Genomic DNA, 24,651 nt, shown 5'->3' with positions numbered 1-24,651 from the left:
TGAACCGTTGTGCTCTTTGTAAGCCGTGATGAATCACAACAAAAGGTTACACTGACCGGCGTAGTCATAGATCTCCTTCGTTGATCTATGTAGCTATGTGAAAAGCATGATGTGCTTAACGCTTCTGCAGGAGATTGTGATGCGCAGATTACGTTCTTCATCCACCACACGAACTGGGCTAGGCAGCTTTGTACTCCGTGGCGATGCCGCTCTCGAGGCTTTAAGGGCAATGACTCAAGAATTACACTTTTCTTGAGATCCGGTGGCATCATATAGATATATACGTTGGCAAATTCCCTTGGTTGACTGCAGGTTCACTGCCTTCCATACTATCGGGGTGATCCTCATGTCCCGGCATGGGGTTGGCCGTCTCTTCAAGCCTGCGCATCGCGCATCTCAAACTTCCAGCTTGGGAGGGCAGTCGGCGCACAGAAATGCCGAATATGCATTGTGAGATGACCAGTTCATTCATTTTGACCCTTGCCGATTCATCATTACCTCAGAGGCACCAATGAAATTAGCAGTATCCTATCGTCTGCAGGTAGCTTGCATATGTGAGTTTACGTAGGACGCCTCGAATGAATGCAGCCTCATTACGACTGCAGTAACTATAACAGAACTTTGGGGTTTAGGGTCTGCGGTAGCGCAAGATCTTGTGTCTCTGTGCGACCTTTGGAATTTGGTTGTCGAGGGTGAGTGCAAAGCTATCATATATGAGAACTATATCACCAACATAGACATACTTGCATCCAGACTTTGGTTTCTGCGAGCACCATGAGCCGCACACTTGAGCTTGCGGCCATGTAATACCAATACGGGGTGTCAATTCAGGCTGTAGGTGAAGATGCACTGTCGGCCTAGTTCGCCTATGCGTGGACTCTTGCCTTTACCAACGTTTTCTTCCACCAAGCTTCTTCCTCTTCCTGTGACAGCAACCGATTGGCGCCATTCCGAAACCCGTGGCCTTCCCCTGGGAACTTAACCAGCTTAACCTGACCTCCTCGTCTCTTGATATCATCATACATAGTGTAGGCCTGCGAGATAGGTACAACCTTGTCTTCTTCGCCATGCAGGATAAGAAGCGGCGCGGTAATATTTCCGGCATGGTAGACAGGGGAGCGTTCTTTCATTACTTTCCTTTTATCCTCCTCAGTCATATCGTTCGTGAACATAAGCATGTCGACGTAGCGTGATTCCATCTTGTGTGTTGTTTCAAGAAGCAGCCTCACCTCGCTGATTCCGAAGAGGCATACCCCCCCGGCAAAGATCTCTGGGTAGCAGCAGAGCGCTTGTAGCACGCTGTAGCCGCCGGCGCTTCCACCTCTGATGCCAATTCTGGAACCATCAACGCGACCTGTTTCGGCGAGATACTGGACGCACTCGGCAACGTCGTCGACGTCAATGACACCCCATCGGCCATTGAGCATCTCCCGATACTCTTTCCCATACCCGTCGGAGCCAGTGTAGTTTATTGCGAATGTCGCGTATCCCCGCGCATTCCAGTACTGCAACGAGAGCATAAGGGCGGGTGGTGTATGGCCAGTAGGGCCTCCATGGGATTGGATGATCAACGGCGGCTTCTCGCCATCAGGACCCTGGTAGCGAGGATTATGAGGAGGCCAGAAGAATCCATGAACATCACGCTTGAGTCCCTTCTTCGCCGGAAATCGAATAGCCTCGGGAACGGAAAACACGGAGCTTGGGAGTTGCTGGTCCGTGGAGTCGCGCAGAACTACATGCTGTGCGCCATCAGCTGTGAGCTGAACCTTGCAAACAACTTGCGGCCGGGTTGAACTATCCGCAATCAACAGGAACGAATCTTCTGAGACCCGCTCAATGCCATCGAAATGTACGGTTGAGAACGGCAATGACAGCTCCGTCAGCTCAAAGGTATCGAGGTCTACCGAGATGAATCTATCTGAGCCACCGTCTGTACAGGCGGCCACGAGTCTGTTGCTCGAGAGTATCGCATACGTGTGACTGGATGGTATTAGCTTATGCATAGGCAGGTTTGGTCTGGATGCGTTTACCTTCCGCAAGCCATCTTGGCACTTCCGAATTCAACGTTTCTCAAGCCAGGTAAATCGATCAATTTGGCTGCCGCCTCATCAGGTCCCCGACGGTAGAGTTGATAGTAGTTGGTCGCCTCTAGCGCGAAGTATAGATATCCATCAGGACCCCATCTTGGCTCTGTCACCGTCGCCTCGGTGCTGCCGGCCACGAGCTCGATGGTCTCAGCCTTGATACCTCCGTCTGACCAGTCGGCCCAGAATAGACGCACACCGGCCCAAGGCATGCCAGGAAAGTCCCATTCGGCCCAGCAGATCTTCTTGCCGTCGGAAGAGAAGCCTGGAAACATATAGAAGTCTGCTCCTTCGACTAATCTCTTGATGTCTCCGGTCTTGAAGTTGATTGCGACAACATAGTTTCTGACCTTGTCAGGAATATCGAACTCATGATCTTCTTGAACGGCCAGCACCCACGGCTCATCGCCAGGGTGGACGTCGAAATCAGCATAACGCAGAGTGGCACTCTGCGCAAGGGGTTCAGAGGAGCCGGATTCTAGACGAAGAATGTTCAATGAGTTATCTGCGAAGTTGGTGAAGAGGATTTGGCCCTCTGGTAAAGTTGCGTATGGACTGCCACCGTACTCGTATACACGACTCTGAGCACTGAAGCCCGCTGGAAGAACGTCGATACACTCTCCGTCTCGAACTTCCATCAGGTGGGTCTTGCCATCGGACCGCGCCTCGCAGAAGAATGCCCGCCCCGTTCTCCTCTAGACTTGTGTCAGTCTTGCCTGGAGGGCAATTTGCCGAGTGACTTACGCAAACCCTCGGGGACATCATCGACCAGCTATTGCTGAAGACGGCATCCTTGCTAATCTCGCTTTCCCACAGTCCAAATGGAGCAGTCGTCTTTGGCGCGCCATTCTCAGCGTCTGGCACCTGTCCGTCGCCCGACTTTGTCGACAAGGCTTTCAAGACCATCTTGCTTATCACAATTTGAACATGAGTGAGGGATGACACAGAACATATCCGTTGCAGCGCCAACGGCCGTCATGCGTGCCCTGAGTAGGTCGCGAGGGCGGGGTGGCAGGGGCCAGTGCTCTATCGGCACCACCCAGCCACCAAGGTAGGGAGGTGCCTGGGCTTGCGAAAAGTACGCCAATGACACTGGACAAAGGTACGGTACTTTTGCACAGCAAGATCTTCCGCCCACATCAACAGTTCCAGCGGTCCAGCCGTCCATTGGCTAGATTCTGCGCTCGCACTTGGAGATTTGGTTTGGATACACCATTTCAGTTAACTTAGGCAGGTGTCAGTGCCGTCTAGCATAAGTATCTCTGTCAATTAATGCGGAAGTTTTCATAAAATTTACCTTGCCACCTTTGCCTTTTTCGGATCAACTGGCAGTAGGGGGCCAATCATAGCCACGCCCGCTAAAGCACCAGATTCGATCAATTTAAAAACGCTGTTCAAGTACCTAGGTAACCAACGTATTTCAGTTTAAAGGTGCTGGGACCACCTAGAGAGATCGTATAGTAGCATCATCCGGCTTTGGTGTACGGTAAAGCTTCCTAATCAAACTCAATCAGACCAGACAGTCCTTACTTGCCGACCTCCCACCAACGGCGACGTGGTGTTGGCATATACTGCGTGGCCAGTTGGACGAGGGATGGAACAGGCCAATCAACGTGAGCTGTTCGGACGATGATTCGTACAATAAGGGTAAGCAGATCGGATTGACATCAGAGGAACGAGTTGTGTTGCACGTTGCCCGTCATAAGGGCAACAGCCACGAAGGACTACCAAGCCAAGCTGGTGCTCGCCTATCCCATTCGTTGGTTCGAATTGAAATGAATTGTAACCATGGAGAATGCTTTGCCAAGGTGCTGTTTCAGGAGAGACATAGTCCTGTTGAGCCATCGCATCATGTATTATTTCAGTCATGATATAGCGATGACAGGTTGGATTCGAATGAAAATGCACAGAGGATCAGAGTGGGCGAGCAACTAAGGAATCAAGTTAGAGGGTGTGGTCCGTTTACCATCGACTGAGCGTGAACCGTGGCGCTTAAACCACCAAAATATCTGAGCAAGACTTTCCACATCACTCTGTTTGTTCCCCTGTTCCTATCTGCTTGTCAGAATTGCGTTTCCATTTTGATCCATCCCAAGCTCGAGGCATTCTTCCTGACCGGCCTTCCACTTCATATCCCACAACCCCGAGCTGGAGCAGCACCGCATCGACTTAATCGCTACGGCGCTGTGGTACTTCCGGCCACGGTTGCTCGCGTTGATTACCGCCGCGTGCCTTGTAATTCACGAGAATCGCAAGCACGAATTCAACCAGCAGGTGGGGAAGACGGATTTCTTCACAGCGTCCTGGACGATTTGGTACGCCATCAAGGTTTGTTGGAGTATTGGTCCATGGACTCCGGATCTTTAGACGAACCGCTACATTAAAGATAGAAGAGAATTTGAAAACGATCCGCGGACAAGGAACGACTTGTCCTGAAGATAGATCGCACAGCTAATGGGCTCGATGATGACGAAATGAGCACCGTGAATGATGGTCGCCTGGATGTGGAGGAGGATAATAGCACGCATGACGAAGCTCGTGTACGAAGCCGAGAAGCATTCTGGAAAGAAGGATCGTTTTGTAACCTGTGTGGATGAGTGAATCGAGTGGCTTGATCAGAATGATGGGAAAGCTGCTGCCCCGGATTTTTTTTGGAAGTTCTTGCAGGATTTAAGGGCTGGATCTGGAGCTTTGATCGTTCCATGTGTGTGAGGCATTGTAGTATTCTCTCAATTGCTAGCCTGGTATAATCAAGTGATGCTCTAATCATCATCTTCCGTCTTCTTCTTTTTACCCCTGACACCCCCCTTGAAATGCTTCTTGCCGCTGGAGCTGGTCAACTGCACGTCCTTCGGATCCAGTCCCGTCTCCAAAGCAATCATAGCCTTGGCCTTGCGTCCAGTCAGATGCTTCGCGCGTGCGGCCTGCGCCTGGCCCTGCTCCGAGTACTTGAAGTTGAAAGGTCTGGTCACGTGTCCTGCGTTGCCGCCGTTCTTGGCAAAGAAGGCCTTGTCAAGTCTCTGGGACTTGGCACCGGTTGGCAGAGCCAGGATTTCCGTGTCCACGGTCGACTCGTCGTCTGGTAGTTCCAGAGCATCCATGGCGGCCTGTAGCTGGGCACGGCGCTTCTCTGGAAGATGGGTTGCATCGTACAGTTCACGGTTGAACTCGGCGGCATCCGGGTACTCTGGGGGAGGCTCGCAGTACAGCAACTTGCCGTTGACGTAGTCCTTCAGAACTGTACGCGCAGCGCGGGACTCGTCGGGCTGTCCCACGCCCTGCGTCTGGAATCCACGTGCCTTGGCGTATGCCGATAGGATCTCACTGGCGGTGGGCCTGCCGGTACCTCCTTCTTCTATGGGCCGCGTCTTGATGTGGATGCCGTAAATGGCTTCGAGGAAGGGTTGTGGTATACGGTGAGCAACGAGTGCTGCCGGTCCCGTATACTCTCTCAGCTGGTCGATGGGAAGCACGCCGTTGCAGACGAGGTCGGCCTTGGTTGTGGCGAAGTTGGGGAACACTAGACCTGGACAGTCACACAGGATAACCTTGTCGCTGAGGTGGATAGTCTGGAAGTGTTTCGTCTTTCCTGGCGTCGACGAGACCGAGACCTTCTTGGCACCGATGAGAGCGTTGATAGTCGACGACTTTCCTACGTTTGGATAGCCGACAAGTCCTATCTGCAGTTTCTCATCTGGGTCTACGACGGAAGGGTTAGCAGTGAAACTTGCCCAAAGAAGAAAGAAAAAAAAAAAAAAGGAAAGAGAGAGAGAGATATGGGAAGACTAACTGTCAGGATCGGGCTTTGCAGCATGCTCTAGGAAAATGTCTTCCAGCTCCTCCACGGTTAAAATTCTCGTGTCGTCATCGTCGTCTTCCTCCAATGCCACGCCAGCCGGCTCATGCTCATCGTCCTCGCTGTCATCTTCAGAATCGTCTTCGGACCCGTTCTGAGAGGCAGGCTTGGGTGCTGAGCTCGAGCTCGGGCCCTGGGTTGCCTCTTCCTCGGACTCATCCTCCAGATCTCTGGCCTCGATCATCTCCTTGGCCAGCTGGGCCGAGAAGAACCTGTAGGCGATCTTCTCCTTCTTGAAGTACCTGGCCCAGGCCTTCCTCTGCTTTGCGGTCATCATGTCGGCCTTGTTGACGAGCAGCAGGTTCTCCTTCCTCTTGTCAACGTCCTTGACGTAGCCCTCCAGGTCCTCGGAGCGGAACATCAGGGGGTTTCGGGCATCGACGATCTGGACGATCAGGTGGCTGCGCTCAATGACGCGCCACAGCTGGCGCCAGACCTCGAGGTTTCGCTCGAAGGGGGTCATGAGCAGATCGTTGTTCTCCTGCAGCTCGGCCAGGCCGCGCCTCCAGTTCAGGAAGCTCTCACGCTCGAGGACATCGAGCTGGTCGGGGGTCGTGTTCTGGTCCCACTTGGGCCTCCTGGGTACGGTCAGGCGGGCCTTGTGCTTGTTGTGCTTGCCGCGGACGGTGCTCTCCTCGTTGGCGGACAAGAGGTAGGGGTTGCGCTGGTCGGTGTGGATGATCTTGACATTGTTCATCTTCTCGGCGGTGAAGTCGGTGCCAGCAAGCTCGGCGGTGGCAAGGAACTCGTCCATGGCGGACTGCTCGGTGACGGAGCGCATCTTGACCCATGACGCCTCCTTGCGATCGTTGGTGATGTACTGCGGCGCGCCTTGTTAGCTGGGTGCCGTGCGACGATGGACATGGACATGGACATGGACATACCTGCTCTCCGGTGGCATGGTTGGTACGGGTGACGGCGGAAGCCTTCTTGCGATCAGATCCTTTGCCCTTCCCGAAGCGATCGTTCATCAGCGAGTTGCCGAGGCCGACGGCCTGCTTGGACTTTGCCAACGGCATCTTGGGCGACGGTGGTCCTCGACACTTGGATCAACAGAGATGTCCCACGGGACCGCAGTGTTTGCTGTTAAGTTTTTTTCTTCTTTCTTTCCCTTCTTTGCCAAAGAGGAATTAATATGATCAGACCCTTGGACGGAAGTGGTCAAGAGTGAGTGTGTAGGCGGGTTGATCTTGATAATCTTTGTGCTGTCGCCAACTACTGCTCTACTTTCTCTCTGTCCCTCTGCTGAATAATGGCGGGGCTCGCGGGGCGAAACTTTCGACTTTTCTTATCCGCCCATCAGGTACCCTAGCAAGCCTAGGTAGTCCAGGTAAAAAGGCCTTCAGGGCCCAAACGGCCGGCCCAGCGCTGCGTCACAGGCTGGCCGTGGGCGGGACAGGCCACCAGCCCACTGCCGCCCTACGTGGTGTACCGGTACCATAGTGGCACATTTTAGCGATAGGCGATAAGCCGGTGCGACCCCACCAGCGATTTCAACTTTTTTTTTTTTTCCCTTTCCCCCTCTGCCTACCCACCCACTGCCTGTCCCACAGTCCCTAAAGAGGAGGAGGACCCTGGTGGACGACGAAAGGCCGTTAAATAATTGACTGATTTCCATCCATCCCACCAACAGCCCACCACTACCCGCCTCAACGTGTTGCACCAAGCCGATCGCCCTTTTCGACGACAAACCGATACACGACACACACACAGACCGACCGACAGCAGTCTCCTTCTCTCATTTACCTCTCGCCGCGGGCCCGACTGGACACAGAAAGACCACACACATACACACCCGCCTGCTGGTCCGCTCCACATCTGTAGTCCGAGGCGTCCCAACGCCCACAACCGCCCGCCAAGATGCCCAAGAAGTCATGGATCAACAAGAAGACGGCCCAGCACTTCACCCTGGTGCACCGGCCCCAGAACGACCCCCTCATCCACGATGAGTCGGCCCCGTCCATGATCCTGAACCCCACCGACCCGGCCCAGGCCGCCGCCGCCTCCTCCTCCTCCTCCTCCTCCTCGTCCAAGCCGGCCGACCGGTCCAAGCACCTCGATGACCTGGCCTCGGAGCTGGGCGTCGACGCCGCCAATGTCCGCGCCAACGAGGGCGAGGCCGCCAACTACGGCGTCTACTACGACGACACCGAGTACGACTACATGCAGCACCTGCGCGACCTGGGCGACCGCTCCGGCGGCGGCGACGTCATGTTCATCGAGGCCGACGCCGCAGGCACCAACCGCGGCAAGGCCAAGGCCAAGCAGCAGCAGAAGAGCCTCGAGTCCGCCCTCCGCGACCTCGACATCCAGGCTGAAGCCGACAAGAAGCGCGACCTCTTCGACGAGGACTTCCTGCCCAGCAAAAACCTCACACACAAGACCTACCAGGACATGCAAGACGTGCCCGACGCCATCGGTGGCTTCCAGCCCGACATGGACCCCCGGTTACGCGAGGTCCTCGAGGCCCTGGAAGACGAGGAGTACGTGGACAACGACGAAGGCGACGACATCTTCCAGTCTCTGACCAGGGACGGCGAGGAGATTGACGACTACGAGTTCGACGAGGTCGCCGACGACGGTTGGGAGACGGACGACACGGCAAAACCGGGCAACGAGTACAGAGCTGCCACGGCTGCGGACGGCGATGTGGTCCCCGACTTGGTACCCGTCCCGGACCTAGATGCCGACGAGGCTGCCGAGGCCGCCGACACAGTGAACTGGATGGAGGACTTCAAGGCCTTCAAGAAGGACCAGAAGGCGACCGGCTCGCGGAAGCTGGGAGGCCCGCCATCACAGTCCGACCTGCAGTCTTCCATCATGACCACGACCACCAACGGCGGCCGGAGGAAGAAGCGCAAGGGTGCCCTGACGGACGCGTCGTCCTACTCCATGACCTCGTCGTCGCTGGTCCGCACCGAGCAGCTCGGCATCCTCGACGCCCGCTTCGACAAGGTCGAGGAGCAGTACCAGGCCGACTTTGACGACGACGGCATGGGCTCCGTGTCGGCCGTCTCGACGGCCTCCACCATCGACGGGCCCATGCGGGGCGATTTCGACAGCGTGCTGGACGACTTCCTGGGCGGCTACAAGCAGATCGGCAAGAAGCACATGCGCAAGGGCGGCTGGAAGAACGGCACAGAGCAGCTGGACGAGATACGGCGCGACCTGGGGCCGGCGAGGATAAAGGGCAGGGCGGGGACCAAAAAGGCCCCCGCCGCCAGGTAGAGTGAACGGCTTCCCATTACTAGTAGGCTTTCGGATAGGGTAGAGATAAATCGTGGGGGGATGAAAAGATACCCGGGAATGTGAATGCGAATGAAATCAAACATTGTCACACGTCGCAGATCCACGATCGTTGGCGCGCACGCCCGCGCCCCCTTGGGATTATGAAGTCAATTCGTCGCATACATACAAGCAGTATTTGTTCGAGTGAGTATACAAATCACGGCGCTATGAGGGCGGCCTCCCTTCTGCTAAATGACAAGAAGCAAACGCTTGGTCGGATGCTCCCAGGAGTCCCCCATGAGGTATAATGGTACAGCGCGCGCTTGTGCGCTTCGTCTTCCTTCGGCTTTCAGAATGGGAAAAGATGTCGCACTAGAACTATTCGTAGACGGGACGCTAGTTTCCCACGGAGCTCGTCGCAACAGACGGATCTCTGCCATTGTCTCGCATGCTCGTCGCGCCCCGGCTGCTCGAAAATTGCACGATTTCGCAGCTGCGCAGGAGTTCTCGTCGCAGCGGCCATGGTACAGGAGAGAAATGGCGGGCAGAGCATGATGAGGTGAGTATGAGACGAGGCAGGTCGAGCGACTGGCAAAGGCCCCCTCTGGTGCCCGAAGATCCGGTTGAGGCTCGACAAGACCAAGAACCTCTCAACTGCTGGAAACCTGTCGTATGAAGACAGTGCCCGCCGAGGTTGCCCTCCCAGAACGCGGCGAAGAAGTTGGTGTTGCCTGGAAGTCCCGCCAAGTAGTCCTAATCGAGGGCGCCGGCACAGCTGGGACCTTGGCACCCGTGCAGCCGAACGCAGAGGTCCCTCCTAAATGTGACCGTTCGTGGCCTGGGCGACGGGGGCGGTGCTGGTGATGGGCTGCTTCTGGGCGGTACGCGAAGGGGGGGGCTCGGGGCCGTACGGCATCGGACGTGGAGCGGGCGCGCTCTCGTGGACCTCCTCCTCGGTCTCGTCGTCAAAGTCGCTGCCCTCGTCGCCCTCGCCGTAGTCATCCTCGTAGGCACTCTCCTCTTCCAGCTCGCCGTCGTCGCCCACGTCGGCGTCGGCGTCGGCCTGCATGCCCTGCGGCATGGTGCGGCCCTGCTTCTGCATCTGGTTGATGATCTTCCTCATCATGATGCCCTTGGAGTCCTTCTCGGCCAGGCTCTTCTTGTCCTTGTCCCAGTCCTGGGCCATCTTGGCAATGTTGGATTCGAGGATCTCCTTCTTCCGCTTGAGCTTCTCATTCTCCTTCTCCAACGTCTTAGTCTTCTTGCTCATATCCTCCATCTCCTTTCGAAACGTTAGAAAAAGGTCGTTGCTGTTATTCAGTGTGTCCTCTACCTTTCGGAGGGAAGCACAAGTCAACCCTAGTGCTTGGAGCTGGGAGGAGTCACGGGGGCTTACCTGGCGGAACTTTTCTACGTAGACATTTAGCTGCGTCCGGAGCTCCGTTTCCGTCTTGTGAAAGGTCAAGATCTGGTTATTAAGCTGTCTCGACTTACTCGACTCGGCCTCGGCCGACTTCTTTTGTTCCTCGAAGCGGGCCATGTGGTACTGCACCTCGAGCTCCTTGGTGCGCATGTGCGAGTGGAAGTGCAGCTCCCGGAGCTCGTACTGGTCAATGAGGGACTTGAAGCGCGCCCGCATCAGGTCCTCGACCTTGGCGTTGACCACCTGCTTCCGGGGGTTGTCCTTCTCCTCCTGCCAGCCCTCGAGCGTCTTGAAGGCCTCCTCGAACCTCCGGTCAGAATCCTTTCTCAGTTTGCTGTGGGCGTCCTGGAGGGAGCGGTGGTCGTTCTTGAGCTTGTTGTTATCACGCTGCAGCTCCCTGCACAGCTTCTCGAGCTTCTCCTTCAGGCCGGTCTGCTTGCTCGCCTCGTTGCGACTGGCGTCCTTCTCCTTCTGAACCTGGTCGGCCCGCTTCTTGTTCTTGGCACTCTCACGCTCCAGACGCTTCATGCTGGCAAACAGCTCGGAACACTTTTTGGTCAGGTGGTCGATTTTGTCCATGTCATTCATCTTGGTCGTCGTGTGGGCCAGTTCCCGGTTGTGTTTCTTGACCTCGCGGTCTGGATGCCAGTTAGCCGAGACGTTGCGGAAGCATGAGACAGAGAGAGATATATATATATATGGCTAAATGCATGTGATATGAAGAGAGACGCGGCGACAGAGGCGAGGGAATAACGAACGAAAGACCCGGATGGTGCCGGCAAAGTCGGGATGCACCAGGGCCGTCAAACAAGGAAATAGGGGATCCCCATCCCGTGGGACGAGCCAGACGGCATGACAGCCGGTCGTGGTCGATGGGGAAGTCGCGTGACAGGGGCGGGCGCGGAGAGCAACACGTACCGATTTCCTCCTGCTGCTCCTTCTCGGCAGCATTGTCGACCTCGAGCTGGGAGATCCTGGCGGCGACCAGCTTGGAAGCCTCGGAGGAGTCCATGGCCTTCTTGTTCTTGTTCTTCTTGTTGGCGGCGGCGACAGAGGCCGGGGTCGGGGCGGGACGGTGGTCGTGGTGTGCATGCTGGTGGTGGTAGTGGTCGGCGCCGTTGGTGGTGGGATGCGAGGCCAGGGGAGCGGGCGTGGCCGAGTGAGCCGAGTGACTGGCAGCGGCCATGGTCAGGAATCGCCCGATGGTCTCGTCCTAGGACTGCGACACGGCGGGATGGTAAGCGCCTGGCCGCGGATGGAGATGGACAGGCTGGGGCGAGGATCGTACAAGCACGAGTGCATGCATGCGTGCCATGCGGGTGGCGCAATGCTGGGCGAGACGGTGAGGACGGAGACGGAAGGCTGAGGGCGGAGGGCGGAGGACGGAGCACGAGCACTGCGGGTTGGGTTAGATATGGTATGAGATACGGCGGTGGTGTCGATGCTGTTGTGCGTGTGATGGCTGGTCGTGTCCTGGGATGCCGGCAATCGATCAATGATGGCAGCAGACTTTGACGTCCTCTGGGTTAGGCCAAACCTGAAGGGTTGAAGTGCTGCTAGCGCCTTTCGTTCCCCGTGGACCGCCGTCGAGATTGCCTGGCCAATGCGACTAACTCTGTACTTGGGTACCTACTTGGTAGATATGTACTGAGGCACCCAGGGCACCCGGTGTGCGCATCCACCGTCTCCAGGCTTTGCAACCCACCTACAACAACTACCTAGGTAGAGGTACTTACCTCCTACCCACCTACCCGACTACCTGACTACCTGACTACCTGATTACCTGGCTACTACCTACCTGACTTGGGTACTATCCAATGTACTCGTATCGTAGGCTTGTCGTTTGCATACGGCGATAATTACCAATTTGTAACCCACGACCGCACACTGCGCCGACTGGGCTGGGACCCGGCAGGCCGGATCTTGGCCCTGGCTGAGGCGAATCACACGGCCTGAGGGGTCTCCCCTTTGGCGCCTTGAGGCTGTACATGGTAATCACCGGAGCTATCCAACTACCGGGGCGTAGACCGGCGTCAATAAGCAGAGAACAAAGCCAACTGTATGCCGCAGACTACCTACGCCAGGTTGTACGGCCAAGCAACAGGAGACTGAGCCACACCCGACGCAAGTGTTGCCATGAGGTACGGCTATAGGAGGTCCTGTGTATGGCACTGTCCGCAGCTGCAAAGGAGCATGTTGGTGGAGACGGGAGATGACTCGGAGGCGACACCGCGCAGTTGCATATCCCAAGCCTGTTCTTTCCATTCATGTACCTACCTAGTTACCCACTGTAGATATACTGTTATAACTGTATGTAGATCTGCTTAACCGAGTCGGCGATAAGCCTATCGGCACGTCATCCCATCTGGTGCTGTTGCTGGTGCTGGTACAGCGCGCGTGCGCCTGAGGGCCTCGGAAATTTTCAACGGACCATAGCTGGGGTTCGTGACTTTGCCAACTCGTAACGAGCAGGACTTGAGACGCATGACGTGATACTGTTTGCCCGTTGCTTGGTTGTATTATAGACGCCTTGTATTCTTATTTTCCCCCGTTTCGTTCGTTTCCCCCTCGTCGTCTTGTCGCCTTCTTCCTCGAGTTTCGTGAGCGACGACACACCACCCAACCCAGAAGCTAGGAAAGCTCCATCCCTCACAATGCTGCGCAACGCCGCCAACGCCGCAAAAGGCGCCGCCAAGAAGGCCGTGACGGAGCTTTCACAGTATCCCAAGCCCGGCGAGAAGCTCCATGGCTTCACCCTCCTGCGGACGAAGCACGTGCCCGAGCTCGAGTTGACTGCCCTGCATCTCCAGCACGACAAGACGGGCGCCGACTACCTACACATCGCCAGAGAAGACAGCAACAATGTCTTCTCGGTCGGCTTCAAGACGAACCCGCCCGACGACACCGGAGTCCCGCACATCCTCGAGCACACCACCCTCTGCGGCAGCGAGAGGTTCCCCATTCGCGACCCCTTCTTCAAGATGCTGCCCAGGACGCTCTCCAACTTCATGAACGCCTTCACGGCCTCGGACCACACATTCTACCCCTTTGCCACCACGAACCCCCAGGACTTCCAGAACCTCATGTCCGTCTACCTGGATGCTACTCTGCACCCCTTGCTCAAACAGACCGACTTCACCCAGGAGGGATGGCGCATAGGGCCCGAGAACCCTCGCGCCGCCGAGCAGGGTGGTCAGGCCAAGCCCGAGGACAGCAAGCTGGTCTTCAAGGGCGTTGTCTACAACGAGATGAAGGGGCAGATGTCGGACGCTGGCTACCTGTTCTACATCCGCTTCCAGGACCACATCTGCCCGGACATCAACAACTCCGGGGGCGACCCCCAGAAGATCACCGACCTGACCTACGAGCAGCTCAAGAAGTTCCACGCCGACCACTACCATCCCAGCAACTCCAAAATCCTCACATATGGCGACATGCCTCTGGCTGACCATTTGAGGGAGGTTGATGCTCAGCTGGCCCTGTTTGACAAGATTGAAGCCCGCATGGAGAACAAAACGCCCATCGACCTGAGCCAGGGGCCCCAGACCATGACCCTATCTGGACCCGTCGACCCGCTGGCAGACCCGGACAAGCAACACAAGACATCCGTATCTTGGGTCACTGGAAACACCAGCGACGTTGTCGAGTCGTTCGGCGTGTCGATACTCTCAAACCTCCTCATGGACGGCTATGGATCCCCTCTTTATCGGGGCCTGATTGAGTCGGGTCTCGGTACGGACTACAGCCCGAACACTGGGTACGATAGCCACGGAGCGACTGGCATCTTCTCGGTTGGCCTGACCGGAGTCCAGGAGGGCCATGTCGAGAAGGTCAAGGCGGAGATTCAGAAAATCCTGCACGAGGTGCGCCAAAAGGGCTTTGACAGATCCAAGATTGACGGCTACCTACACCAACTGGAGCTTTCGCTCAAGCACAAGACCGCAAACTTTGGCGTCGGCATCCTGCAACGGCTGAAGCCGAAGTGGTTCACGGGAACTGACCCCTTCGACTCCCTCGCGTGGAACGATGTCATCGATGCCTTTGAAGCAAACATGGCGAGAGGTGGTTATCTCGAAGGCTTGATGGACAAGTACCTTCTGAACGACAACACGCTCACATTTACCATGGCGCCCTCTGCGAGCTATGGTGAGGATGTCGCTGCGGAGGAAAGCAAACGGTTGGCCACCAAGATCCAGCAAGCCACACAGGAGGCAGGAGGCGACGCCGAGGCACGCAAGTTCTTCGAGGAGCGTGAATTACACCTACTGGCTGAACAAGGCAAGACCAACACTGAGGACCTCAGCTGCCTCCCGACCGTCCATGTCAGAGACATTGAAAGGGTGAAGGAGCCGGTCCAACTGCGGGACGAGGTTGCTCACGGCACCAAGATACAATGGCACGAAGCCCCCACAAATGGCCTGACCTACTTCCGTGCCATCAACACTCTGGAAAATCTGCCAGATGAGCTTCGAACCCTGATCCCCCTCTTTACCGATTCCATCATGAGGCTGGGAACCAAGGACTTGACCATGGAGCAGCTCGAGGACTTGATCAAACTCAAGACTGGTGGTATCTCGGTTGGATATCACAGCACTTCGTCCCCATTGGACTTCCACCAAGCCTCAGAAGGTATTCATCTGAGTGGTATGGCGCTTGACAGAAACGTTCCGCAGATGTTTGAGCTCCTGCAGAAGCTGATTTTAGAAACCAACTTCGACAGCCCCGAGGCCGCCAAACAGATCCGGCAACTGCTGGAGGCTGCGTCTGATGGTGTGGTGAACGACATTGCCTCCTCTGGTCACTCTTACGCCCGCAAGGCTGCTGAAGCTGGTCTCACCAGGGATGCATGGTTTGGCGAGCAAGTTTCGGGACTGACCCAGGTCAAGTTCATAACCTCGCTAGCCGGTCGCCCAGAGACAGACCAATACGAAGACGTGATTGGGAAGCTCAAGCAAATCCAGCAATTTGCTATTGCAGGCTCAAATATCCGCACTGCATTGACTTGCGGTGCCGACAGTGTATCCGCAAACTCTCAAGCACTTGGACAGTTCATGAACGCGCGTCCAACGGGGTCTATCAAATTCCCCAACTCGCCAGCTCAGACATTCTCGCGCGACGTCAAGGCCTTCTATCCTCTACCATATCAAGTCTATTACGGTGGCTTGGCTCTCCCCACCGTGTCATATACACATGCGGACAGCGCGCCTCTTCAAGTCCTCTCCCAGTTATTGACCCATAAACACTTGCACCACGAAATCCGCGAGAAGGGAGGCGCATACGGCGGTGGGGCTTACATGAAAGGTCTGGATGGCCTGTTTGGTTACTACTCATACCGTGACCCTAATCCCCAGAACACTCTCTCAATTATGACCGGCGCAGGTCGGTGGGCGGTTGATAAGAATTTAACCAACTCAGATCTTGAGGAGGCCAAGATCACCGTCTTCAAGGGCATTGATGCTCCAAAGTCGGTCAACACCGAGGGTATGGCCCGCTTCACCTCTGGAGTCACCGAGCAGATGAGACAGAAACGCCGGGAGCAGCTTTTGGACGTCACTCACGACCAGGTCCGGGAAGTTGCGCAGAAATACATCGTCGATGCTTTGGCGAAGCAGCAGGAGAGAGTCGCCTTCCTAGGAGAGAAGAAGGACTGGGTCGACAGTACCTGGAACGTTCGGGAGATGAACGTCAATGGTGCAGCTATCGAGGACCTCGACTAATATACTGCGGTGCTACAGTAGGCCTTGTACATACGACACATCCTCTATAGATACGGTGTGTCCTGTAGGATATTGTCTAGATACCCATCTCCGGAAATAGAGACATACAATCTCAGTGCTGTCCTTTTGAGAGCAGCACCGCCGCGTTCAGGCACCCTCCCCGCCACGCCAAGTGGCACCTTCATCAGCCAAATTTTCCTTTTCCCATAATAGCGTTCGGATACTGATACGCCTCCCTGCTGTCACTCATAGCATCGAGGTCACAAGAGCAACGCGAGAACAAACCAACTTGAGGAGCTATCGGTGCTGGTGGACTGGGTCGGTGGGAAACCACAGAACCGTTTGCTGAGCCCGATGGCTCGCTTCTGGCTCGTCCTTTCAGACTCGGGTTCCGTGAGCTTTGGAAGTCCGGACTATAGGGCTGAGTACATTCTACACGACAAGAGCTGAAGATGGATCTTGATGAGTGAGTATCTAGGTAAACTTCCGACCCCAGAAGGCAGAGACATTTACGGTAATTAGCAGAGGCGATTGTCCTCTGTTCGGATATGAGAAGCTTGAAATGCGCGAATGTATTTGTGGTTTGGGTCGGCAGTTGTTAGTTGAAAACATTCGAGGTTCCAACTTCGTTAAGCTACAGGCAGTCAAGTCACAGGGACAGTGATCAGCGGCCCGAGCTTCCACTCCCGTCAACTTTGACAGGGGTCATCTAAGACATGTTAGTCTTCAACGCCAATGTAGAACTTGACTACACACAACGACGGCGCTTCACTGTGATTGCGGGCATCTCATCTACAGCAACTTCTGAACCACGGTCAATACTGCTTTACCGTTATCGCTCCTTGGCTTCTCAAGATTTCTAGCATAGTGTTACAGTCTTATCGCATCTAGAGACCGTGACCCATTTTAGGCCTGTCCTGCAAGTTCCAAATAACGTTTCTCACGCCACCAAGGCCGCCTTGATGGCTTCCCAGGATTCCGATGATGTTGTGATACATAACTCACGCTTGGAGAACGAGGACCTCGCAACCCAGGCAGAATTACTACGTCACATTCAAGCTTCAGGCATCAGTGGAGCCAGTACGACACGGGCCAGAGCCCAGACGTTACGAGTTATCCACTTGGGTTGTTGCGATGGACGGATAAGGCCCAGTGTTTCTGAAGTGCCACAGGAACACCATTCACGGATACCGTATTGTACAGCACCTGCGAGAAGCGCGGAATCATCAAACACACAATAAGATTAAAAAGGGGGCGACTTACCGCCCTTGATAGATGGAACGGCAAATGCTTTCGGGCAACACGGAAGGTGGTCACCAATCAACCTGGCGTTGACCGCTTGTCAAAGACAGGACTGATGGTATAACAATTGGCTTTGGCTTTCGAGAGATCTCATGTCGCGGAGAACCGGTGGCTCAACGCTAAACTGTGGGTTAATTTCCAACACTTGCGCGATTTTCCTGGCAAGATGCAGGTCTGGGCCAATAGGTCAGTATAGTATACGTATGTTCATTCGCTAGGAGGAGGCCTCGAGGTACTCGACATCCAAGCTGGCCGTAGCGGCATTGGTCCCCAACTACAAGTATTCGGATAACCAAGTGACGAGAGATGAGCTGTCGCAAATCTAGGACGAGTCCTTCCGGCACAAGCGACAGGAGGGGGCCCGACACACTCTCTCCCCCTTATTAATGCAAGTTGAACGGTGCTGCGCTCTGCTGCAGCGCCAACTCGGGTGTCAGGACAAATTGCGGTCAGAGGCGCGAGAGGGACCAGTCAGATGGACAGAACCCCTTGCACCGGCACGTACATTATTCTTGTACGACCTGCTGTAACGATGGGCGATGGTATGCAGCTTCTAGACTGTCCTTGTCGTCCAGTCGGATGGGAAGCATCTACAGAACTGGTGGGGCGCGGCCACTAGGAAATGCAAAAGAGGCCTTGGAAGGCCCTGGTCGGCCAGCAGATATTACGCATCGAAAACGGTTGGCCGGCGCAGAATTTTCCCCTTGTCGATCGATGCGATCCAAGCACCCCAAGCTGATGGGCCGGGTGGGCTCGCGTGTGCTGTGCCCGGCCAGATCAGTCACCTCCATCCATGGATGTGCCTAACTATCAACTACTGCCTAGGGCCGGCTGGCCCAGCGCAGGCCCAGCGCAAGCCCAGCTCTCTCCCCCGCCATTGACTTTTTTTTCCTCCCATCTATACGGAGGAGCACGCATCTGCTTCCCGTGCCGTCCGCACTTGATCACCACCACCACCACCACCTCGCCCAGCTATCCTCTGCTCATCTCCCAGAGCAACACAAAAAATCACTCAGCAGTAGTCTGAGGCCTCCTCAACTCCATCACGGCAAAGCAAACAGTCCCAAGGGTTGCTGCGCCTCCCGCTGCTGTAAAAGAAAAAGACACCCGACTAAAATCTGGCTTATCCATTTTGGTACGTCATAGTAATTGCATCCAGTCAACACCATCACATGCCCCAGATTTTTTTTGCCCCACCGCCGCGAATTTTGGATTTACTGCCCACCAAACACGACGTCCAAGTTTCTTCCCTCTCAACTTCTCGAGAGAGCTACTTTCGAGCTTTGGCATCGACAACTCAAAACCACTCACTTCTACTCGGGCCCCCTTGGAAAACAGGCCCAGCACAATCTCCGCGCACGCCATCGCTAACTCGGATCTTCAGATCCCACCCATCCCTCCTGGCCGGCTCGCCTTTGGTCTCACAAAGGCACCCCCGCTACTACGGCTCCTGCGGCCGTGAGCTTCGTCTCTGACCAAGATTTCAGCCTTCGGAAGACATTCCACATCATCAACTCCCGACCGCCTCCCGCCGCTGAAGTCGCCTAAGCACCACCAGGTCCCCCTCTTGCTCGACGACACCCCCCACCAGAACCCCAAGTTCTCCCCCGACCACCAGCTGCCGCATAGGACGACATCTGCGGTTCTTCCTCTAACCGAGGGAGAGTCGAGGAGACCTCGTCAGATCGCTTCGGGATCAGGAAGCTATCGTTTTCGGCCCCCTTAACATTAGAGGGTAACTTCTGGTACTCCGCAATTCTTCTCAACAGCACTATCTAGCATCTCCTAGGTAGTAGCCTGCATTATTTATACCACCAGAGCCACCCTCTGATATCCCACATATCCGAACAGCCAAACTCCCTCCATCTCCACCCGGTCCCTCACCCCGTCAAACTCGAGGGATATGGTTATGGCAACAGTTGCTATCGAACAATTTGCCCCGGTTACATTCTTGAATAACCACAATTTTGCGCCCCATGTCAAAAAGAATTCCTTCTTTGACAACCAGCAGAATGGCGCCTTGGTAGCCAAACACATGATTGGCGATGCCCTCCGCCAGCGCGTCGAGGGCATTGACCATGACTCGTGTGACCCAGGAGATGAGGATACGTTCTTTGTGGGCGATCTCGGCGAGGTCTACCGCCAGCATATGCGATGGAAGAAGAACCTTCCCCGTGTGAAGCCCTTCTATGGTACGTCTCCGATCTTTTTGGCTTGTTCCGAGGTGGCCTACTAACAAGGTCGCAGCCGTCAAGTGCAACCCCGACCCCAAGGTCATCCAGCTTCTGGCGGGTTTAGGCACTGGCTTTGATTGTGCTTCCAAGGCCGAGATTGAACAAGTCTTGAACATGGGCGTCGATCCCTCTCGCATCATCTACGCCCAGCCCTGCAAGACCAACTCCTACGTGCGCTACGTCGCTAGCCAGGGCGTCAAGCAGATGACATTTGACAATGCCGACGAGCTGCGCAAGATTGCCAAGCTCTACCCCGGTGCCGAGCTGTTCTTGCGTATCCTGACGGACGACTCCTCGAGCTTGTGCCGTCTCAGTCTCAAGTTCGGCGCCTCTCTCGACAGCACCGATGAGCTTCTAGCTCTTGCCAAGGATCTCGGTCTCAATGTCGTCGGTGTCAGCTTCCATGTGGGCTCCGGAGCCTCGGACCCCCTCGCCTTTCTCAAGGCCGTTCAGGATGCCGCTCATGTTTTCAAGCAGGCTGAGAGCTATGGTTTCGTCATGAAGACTCTCGATGTCGGCGGAGGCTTCACGGGCGACATTTTTGAGGACATGGCCCATGTCCTCCGTGAAGCTCTTGACGAGTACTTTCCCCCGACCGTCAACATCATTGCCGAGCCTGGCCGATATTACGTGTCCTCGGCTTTCACCATCGCATGCAACATCATTGCTCGCCGTACCATCCAGGATCCTGCTACTGGCGAGACAAGCTACATGGCGTACGTCAACGACGGCCTGTACGGAAACTTCAGCAGCATCATGTTCGACCACCAGCACCCCATTGCCAAGGTTCTGCGTACTGGTCAGCGGACTCTGTACAACACGCCCATGTCGGATGCTTACCCCACCGGTGTCAACGGTGGCCTCGAGTACTCCATCTGGGGCCCAACCTGCGACGGCATTGACCGCATCACCGAAAGCATCCGCTTCGACCACGAACTTGATGTTGGTGACTGGCTGTACTTTGAAGACATGGGCGCTTATACAAAGTGCTCTGCCACAAAGTTCAATGGCTTCTCTGATGCTCATGACGTTATCTACGTGTGCAGCGAGCCTGGGGCTCGGGCACTTCTCGGATTGTAGTTTTCGTCCTGTAACAGTCGTTACTTGGAAAACAGCACAAAGGAGGTGGGGTTGTGTTGCTGATGGGGGCAATTCCTTTCATTTTGCCTAGGACACATGTCCTAGGTGTACGTTTCCACCCTATTATTATAGATTTTCGCAGTAAACTGGGCACGATCGTGACCGTCCGTCCGTCTTATAAACAAATACAAAGACATTTGGCCGTCATTCATGAGTCTTTCATATACCATTTACTCGGTCGTTGTTGCATGTGCGACATTCTGACCGAGCCGCGAACAACATAATCGTCTCATGTGCCGTGTAGCCACGTAGTAGTCGCCATTGTGGCGCTTTATGACTGCCAACCATTGCAGACATGCATAGCTGTTCACATTCGACGTAGATTGGTAACCCCTTGCCAGCCACGTGAGTGCGACCTACTTGTCTGTCTTGGTCGCAAGCACTTGATTGTTTGCAATAATTCACCAAGTACGACGTCGACCATAGGATAATACTAACAACCGCCGGCATCTGATGGGGCAGCATGTTCGGTCCTGGTTGATGATGAGATGTAATGATCAAGTGTCGCCCGGAGAAATATTGTCACGGCCGTGGACTATGGGAGTTTCTCCTAGGGAACTTGGCAAGATATTGTCTAAATTTTTATCATCACTGGCGCGTGGACTCTCTCTTGAAGATTTTCATCGGTATGATTAGTCGTTAGCGAGTGAATACCAAGGAGAAAGGAATTGATTCCGTCTTGCAATGCTGCCTGATACCGTTGCCCAGTCACACAAACCGCAGCCGCCCGCGCAAGCCCAATCAGTGATGTACGCAACCTGGAAATGTGATGTGCACCTTCTCTTCCTACAGTTTGGTCCATCCTGAGTAGCCGTTTGCTTGAGCACAGGAACATTACAAACAGAATCATCCTCCCGTTGCGGATATTGGACCGTCGCCATGCATCTCTCATTGCTACTGTATTTTCTGAGGCTCGCCACGGTTGCGCTTTGTGCGCTCGAGGTCGATCTCGATTCACCAGGTAATTCATGGGCACAATATTGAGACGGGTTTCACCCAGAGAACTCTCTGACAGGTTCGCTAACAAATATTTTCAGACTCGATTCGAAGTGCGGCGAAGCAGGTCGCCTATGATCTGATGACCTTCTACAAGGGCAACCAGTCAGGTCAGGTCCCAGGAATCCTACCTGGACCCCCGCCCAATGGCGATTACTACTGGTACATGATTCTCTTTATCTTTGTGGTCTCCAGCCTCTAACGGCTTTGCAGGTGGCAAGGAGGAGCCCTTTGGGGCACGATGCTGGACTACTGGCACTATACAGGAGATGACACCTACAATCATGTCGTGAACCAGTCTCTACTTTTCCAGACGGGGCCCGACAGGGACTATATGGAGCCGAACTGGACCGCCTCGCTCGGCAACGACGACCAAGCCTTCTGGGGCATGTCTGCGATGTTAGCTGCTGAAGTCAAGTTCCCCGACCCTCCCAAGGGCTTGCCGCAGTGGCTGGCTCTGGCGCAAGCAGTGTGGAACGAGCAAGCGAGTGAAGATCGTCGCAACAGCAGTTTGTGCGGCATGGGCCTCAGGTGGCAGATCTATCCCCAGAATCCGGGCTATGATTACAAAAATAGTGAGTACTGTAAATCCGGGGAGCTAGGAGAGCCAATCTCTGACAGCTTTAGCCATCGCAAACGCCGCTTTCTTCAACATCGGGGCCCGCCTTGCCCGCTACACGGAGAACAACACCTACGCCACGTGGTGTGAAGACACCTGGAATTGGCTGTTCGAGTATGGCATCATGGTCAACAACAATAACGTCTACGACGTCGCTGATGGTGTACACATCTGGGCCAAAGAGATGGACGGCAGTCTACGCCTTGACTGCGGGCAAGTTGGCAAGGCTCAGTTCACATACAATGCCGCGGCGCTCATCCAGGGGGCAGCGTTTCTGTACAACTACGTGAGTACTTTCATGTGTATGCCGGTAGGGCTCTTGAAGCATGGGGTTTGACAGAAACATAGACGAACGGCAATAAGACTTGGGCGTATCGCATCGAGGGCTTGCTCAATGGTATCGAACAGCACTTCATCAGCAACGACACACAGTCCCCACGCACACTAATCGAGCCCGCGTGCGGTGATGCCACCGCCACCTGCACAGTAGACATGCGCAGCTTTAAAGGATACACCCACCGCTGGCTCGCAACGACGGCCCAGCTAGCCCCGTTCACGGCCAAACGCATCCGCATAATCCTCAAGTCGTCTACCCAGGCCGCCGTTAACCAGTGCACCGGTGGTGCGAACGGGAGGATGTGCGGCTTCCAGTGGGCATCGGGTACTTTCACCGGCCCACCTGGAGCCGGGGAGCAGATGAACGTTGTTGCAGCGCTGTCCTCTCTCCTTTCTCTCCTGGATCAGGGTATCAATGCTCCAGTCACCAACAGCACGGGCGGCACCAGTACTGGGGACCCCAACGCCGGCGTGAGGAAGCCTTTGACCCAGCAACCTTTCAGCATCACCGTTAGTGACAAGGTCGGGGCTTTCATCATCACCGCTGTTCTAGCACTTGGGGCAAGCGTTATGCTCATTTGGATGAGCATGGATGAAGGTAAGTCCAATTTTCAATTTGAAACGCCCCATTTGAATATTGCATTCTAAAGATGCCGCAGGTTTGATCAACAAGAGAGCTTCGTACGGCTTACAAGAGTCTTACGATCTCGAGGATATGTCACGAAAACGAGGCATTCTCTCCAGATACCGCTGAGTCAGGATTCTGATCCTAGTCGCAATAATGAAAGCCAATGGATACCTACAAAATGGCCGCGGTACATATATGTTTCTTATTTTTAAGCAACTAATCCCTGCTATTTCATTCTATTCTGAACATATTTGGATGGCCGATCCGAAAACTTCACCTGTAGATCTCATAGGTCTCGGACTGACCCTTGGTCGGGACTGTGATCTGTGAATGTACTTGATATTGCCCGGCGTTGGATTGATTAACTCCATCAAGGCTGAGGCCTTTTTTTCAGGGTCAAACATTTCAATCACCAGGAGCATCTCCTCACTTATTGCAGTATTCTGTAGCTTGCGAAGGATGGCTACTGCATCACCACAGTTACCGTTCTGTAAGCTCTTGCATCGACTCGCCAGCTTCTCGTGCTGATCCACATAGCCGTGAAGTATGAAGGATGCCAAGAAGGGACGCTTCACCATCCCGAAGGTTTGAAACCGGTACAGGTGCCAATGTGGACTCTACTACCAAAAGCCTTTTCCCCTTCCTCCATAACGTCCGGAGCCTTAAGAAGCCAGCTGGACCACAGCAAGCTTCCTTGGGATCTATAAAGCGAGGTTGGCTGTAGTTCAGAATATATCGCCCGACATTTCCAAGATAGTCTTACTGAATGAGGTTCCCAAGCAGACTGGTACCTCATCGCCGGCGTCGTCATGCCTCGGTGGGATAAGAGCGCACGTCACTGACAAATAATTTCTGTTATATTCCACTGCTTGTTGTACTGGTTAGTCTGTCAGCGGAACCAGGAAGTATCACAAGACCTTCTACGGTGCTGACCTCTTAGTTTTCGGTATGAGCTCAACTTTGCAGAACAGAAAGAACATTGTGTGCAAAGGATATCTCTTGCCTCTAGTCATTAATCTATTTTCGGCACAGAATTCAGCAGATTGAGGAGTTCTGCATGTGTTAATCTAAGGAATCATTCTATTATT

The 24,651-nt window shown here is 54.8% G+C and overlaps 7 protein-coding genes across 7 annotated transcripts; 4 read left to right on the top strand and 3 right to left on the bottom strand.

The window, feature by feature from the left end:
- Nucleotides 1-866: 866 nt before the first annotated feature.
- On the bottom strand, nt 867-2,990 carry JN550_010369 (uncharacterized protein; the record flags this gene model as incomplete). The annotated part of the gene is made up of 3 exons (XM_049308616.1): nt 867-1,980; nt 2,031-2,779; nt 2,829-2,990. 3 exons carry the CDS (start codon nt 2,988-2,990, stop codon nt 867-869), a joined length of 2,025 nt encoding a protein of 674 aa, XP_049167649.1.
- A 1,856-nt stretch (nt 2,991-4,846) lies between these two features.
- JN550_010368 (uncharacterized protein) lies at nt 4,847-6,959 on the bottom strand (the record flags this gene model as incomplete). Its single annotated transcript, XM_049308615.1, has 3 exons — nt 4,847-5,784; nt 5,875-6,760; nt 6,858-6,959. The coding sequence occupies 3 exons, from the start codon at nt 6,957-6,959 to the stop codon at nt 4,847-4,849; spliced, it is 1,926 nt and encodes a 641-aa protein (XP_049167648.1).
- Nucleotides 6,960-7,800: 841 nt separating this feature from the next.
- Nucleotides 7,801-9,168, top strand: JN550_010367 (uncharacterized protein; the record flags this gene model as incomplete). The annotated part of the gene is made up of 1 exon (XM_049308614.1): nt 7,801-9,168. The coding sequence occupies one exon, from the start codon at nt 7,801-7,803 to the stop codon at nt 9,166-9,168; it is 1,368 nt and encodes a 455-aa protein (XP_049167647.1).
- Nucleotides 9,169-9,985: 817 nt separating this feature from the next.
- Nucleotides 9,986-11,777, bottom strand: JN550_010366 (uncharacterized protein; the record flags this gene model as incomplete). The annotated part of the gene is made up of 2 exons (XM_049308612.1): nt 9,986-11,229; nt 11,510-11,777. 2 exons carry the CDS (start codon nt 11,775-11,777, stop codon nt 9,986-9,988), a joined length of 1,512 nt encoding a protein of 503 aa, XP_049167646.1.
- Nucleotides 11,778-13,245: 1,468 nt separating this feature from the next.
- Nucleotides 13,246-16,308, top strand: JN550_010365 (uncharacterized protein; the record flags this gene model as incomplete). The annotated part of the gene is made up of 1 exon (XM_049308611.1): nt 13,246-16,308. The coding sequence occupies one exon, from the start codon at nt 13,246-13,248 to the stop codon at nt 16,306-16,308; it is 3,063 nt and encodes a 1,020-aa protein (XP_049167645.1).
- A 3,205-nt stretch (nt 16,309-19,513) lies between these two features.
- JN550_010364 (uncharacterized protein) lies at nt 19,514-20,924 on the top strand (the record flags this gene model as incomplete). Its single annotated transcript, XM_049308610.1, has 2 exons — nt 19,514-19,802; nt 19,858-20,924. 2 exons carry the CDS (start codon nt 19,514-19,516, stop codon nt 20,922-20,924), a joined length of 1,356 nt encoding a protein of 451 aa, XP_049167644.1.
- Nucleotides 20,925-21,863: 939 nt separating this feature from the next.
- On the top strand, nt 21,864-23,689 carry JN550_010363 (uncharacterized protein; the record flags this gene model as incomplete). Its single annotated transcript, XM_049308609.1, has 6 exons — nt 21,864-21,945; nt 22,022-22,142; nt 22,194-22,555; nt 22,608-22,885; nt 22,948-23,533; nt 23,595-23,689. 6 exons carry the CDS (start codon nt 21,864-21,866, stop codon nt 23,687-23,689), a joined length of 1,524 nt encoding a protein of 507 aa, XP_049167643.1.
- Nucleotides 23,690-24,651: the final 962 nt, after the last annotated feature.

This window comes from Neoarthrinium moseri (assembly GCF_022829205.1).
Source record: "Neoarthrinium moseri strain CBS 164.80 chromosome Unknown scaffold53_Wmoseri_CBS_16480, whole genome shotgun sequence".
Classification (NCBI taxonomy): domain Eukaryota; kingdom Fungi; phylum Ascomycota; class Sordariomycetes; order Amphisphaeriales; family Apiosporaceae; genus Neoarthrinium; species Neoarthrinium moseri.
Note: the sequence above shows the minus strand (reverse complement) of the source record. Positions and strands in the feature narration are given on the sequence as shown.